Raw genomic sequence first — 1,249 nt, 5'->3', positions numbered from 1 at the left:
CAGTACGAAGGCTTCACTGGATTCCTTATTAAAAGGAAATGTTAGTCACTGAGTAAGACTCCGTTTTTTGTTTATTTATTTTGTGGAATTCACTTAAAATGAAAGGAAGAAAATATATATTGTTTATTTTTTTTCTGTTTTTTCGCCACTTATTTGTATATTATTATTATCCCTTTACTCCATATTGTGCGTGTTTTGTTTTCCTGCATTATGTCATGGTAGGTTTTTGCTTTGTCATGTTATTTCTTTTTCTATTTCTCCCTCTCTTTGTCTATTTACACACTCACAGATTTCAGTGATCCTCAGTGTTATTAATAACAAGAATGTCCATGTTGTCGTGCCGTGTGTTGTGTCTGTTGGCCATTGTGCTCTGCTGTGTGGGTGTGGCTCATGCTGATCCTGCTGCTTCACAAAGAAGCGTAGGACAAGTGGATGGTAAAGCAGAGTTGGTGGAAAAGACCAAGAAACTGAAGGCGGAGTGCGAGGAAGTCGGCGAAGCTGCTCGGAAAGCCGCGCATGCAGCTCAAGAATTTGTTGATACCACTAAGAAAAACCTCGAAACAATTGCTGCTAACCCAGACAACGTAGAGAAGACGAAGAGTGAAGGTGATGAACTCATTGAAAATGCAATGAAGGCTGCAAAGAAAGCAGAAGAATTGGCCGAACAAACGAGAGAGAGTGCAACTAAAACTGAAGAGATAGTCACGTTACTTCGAGGTCAAGAAAATTATGGTGCCCGGGAAGCGATGATAGTTGCATACAAAGCGGCAGATGATGCTTTCAAACATGCCGACGATGCGACAATTTGTGCTTATAATGTGAAGAAGGTCCTGCAGAAACTCGACGACGCAGTTGCTGCTGCCAAAGAGAAGGAGGAAGAAAAACAGGTGCAGCCTCAACCACAGCCACAGGAACAGACAAATGAAACATCTCTTGGTGAGCAGCAAGGCCATGCAGAAGGAAATCAGACGGAGCAAAAAGAAGAAAAACAGGTGGCGTCTCAAACACAGGAACAGACAAATGAAACATCTCTTGGTGAGAAGCATGGCCATACAGAAGGAAATCAGACGGAGCAAACACAAGAAAAACAAAAACAGCACTACCGTTCTACTTTTACGATTAATATACACGGAGATAATCTTGATGCCTTACTCAATGGTGCAGCGAATAAGAGTGGTATGGCATTAAATGACGGCAGCAGCAGCCCTGCGTTACTGCGTGTTCCACTCCTGCTGCTGCTGCTCTCTGT

At 42.6% G+C, this 1,249-nt stretch overlaps 1 protein-coding gene across 1 annotated transcript; it reads left to right on the top strand.

The window, feature by feature from the left end:
• Nucleotides 1-323: 323 nt before the first annotated feature.
• On the top strand, nt 324-1,247 carry TM35_000841070 (uncharacterized protein; the record flags this gene model as incomplete). Its single annotated transcript, XM_029031417.1, has 1 exon — nt 324-1,247. A coding segment is annotated over one exon (924 nt), but the record flags the coding sequence as incomplete, so codon positions are not given.
• Between the last annotated feature and the right edge of the window lie 2 nt (nt 1,248-1,249).

The sequence above is a fragment of the Trypanosoma theileri genome, assembly GCF_002087225.1.
Source record: "Trypanosoma theileri isolate Edinburgh chromosome Unknown TM35_Tth_84_V1, whole genome shotgun sequence".
Lineage (NCBI taxonomy): Eukaryota > Euglenozoa > Kinetoplastea > Trypanosomatida > Trypanosomatidae > Trypanosoma > Trypanosoma theileri.
Note: the sequence above shows the minus strand (reverse complement) of the source record. Positions and strands in the feature narration are given on the sequence as shown.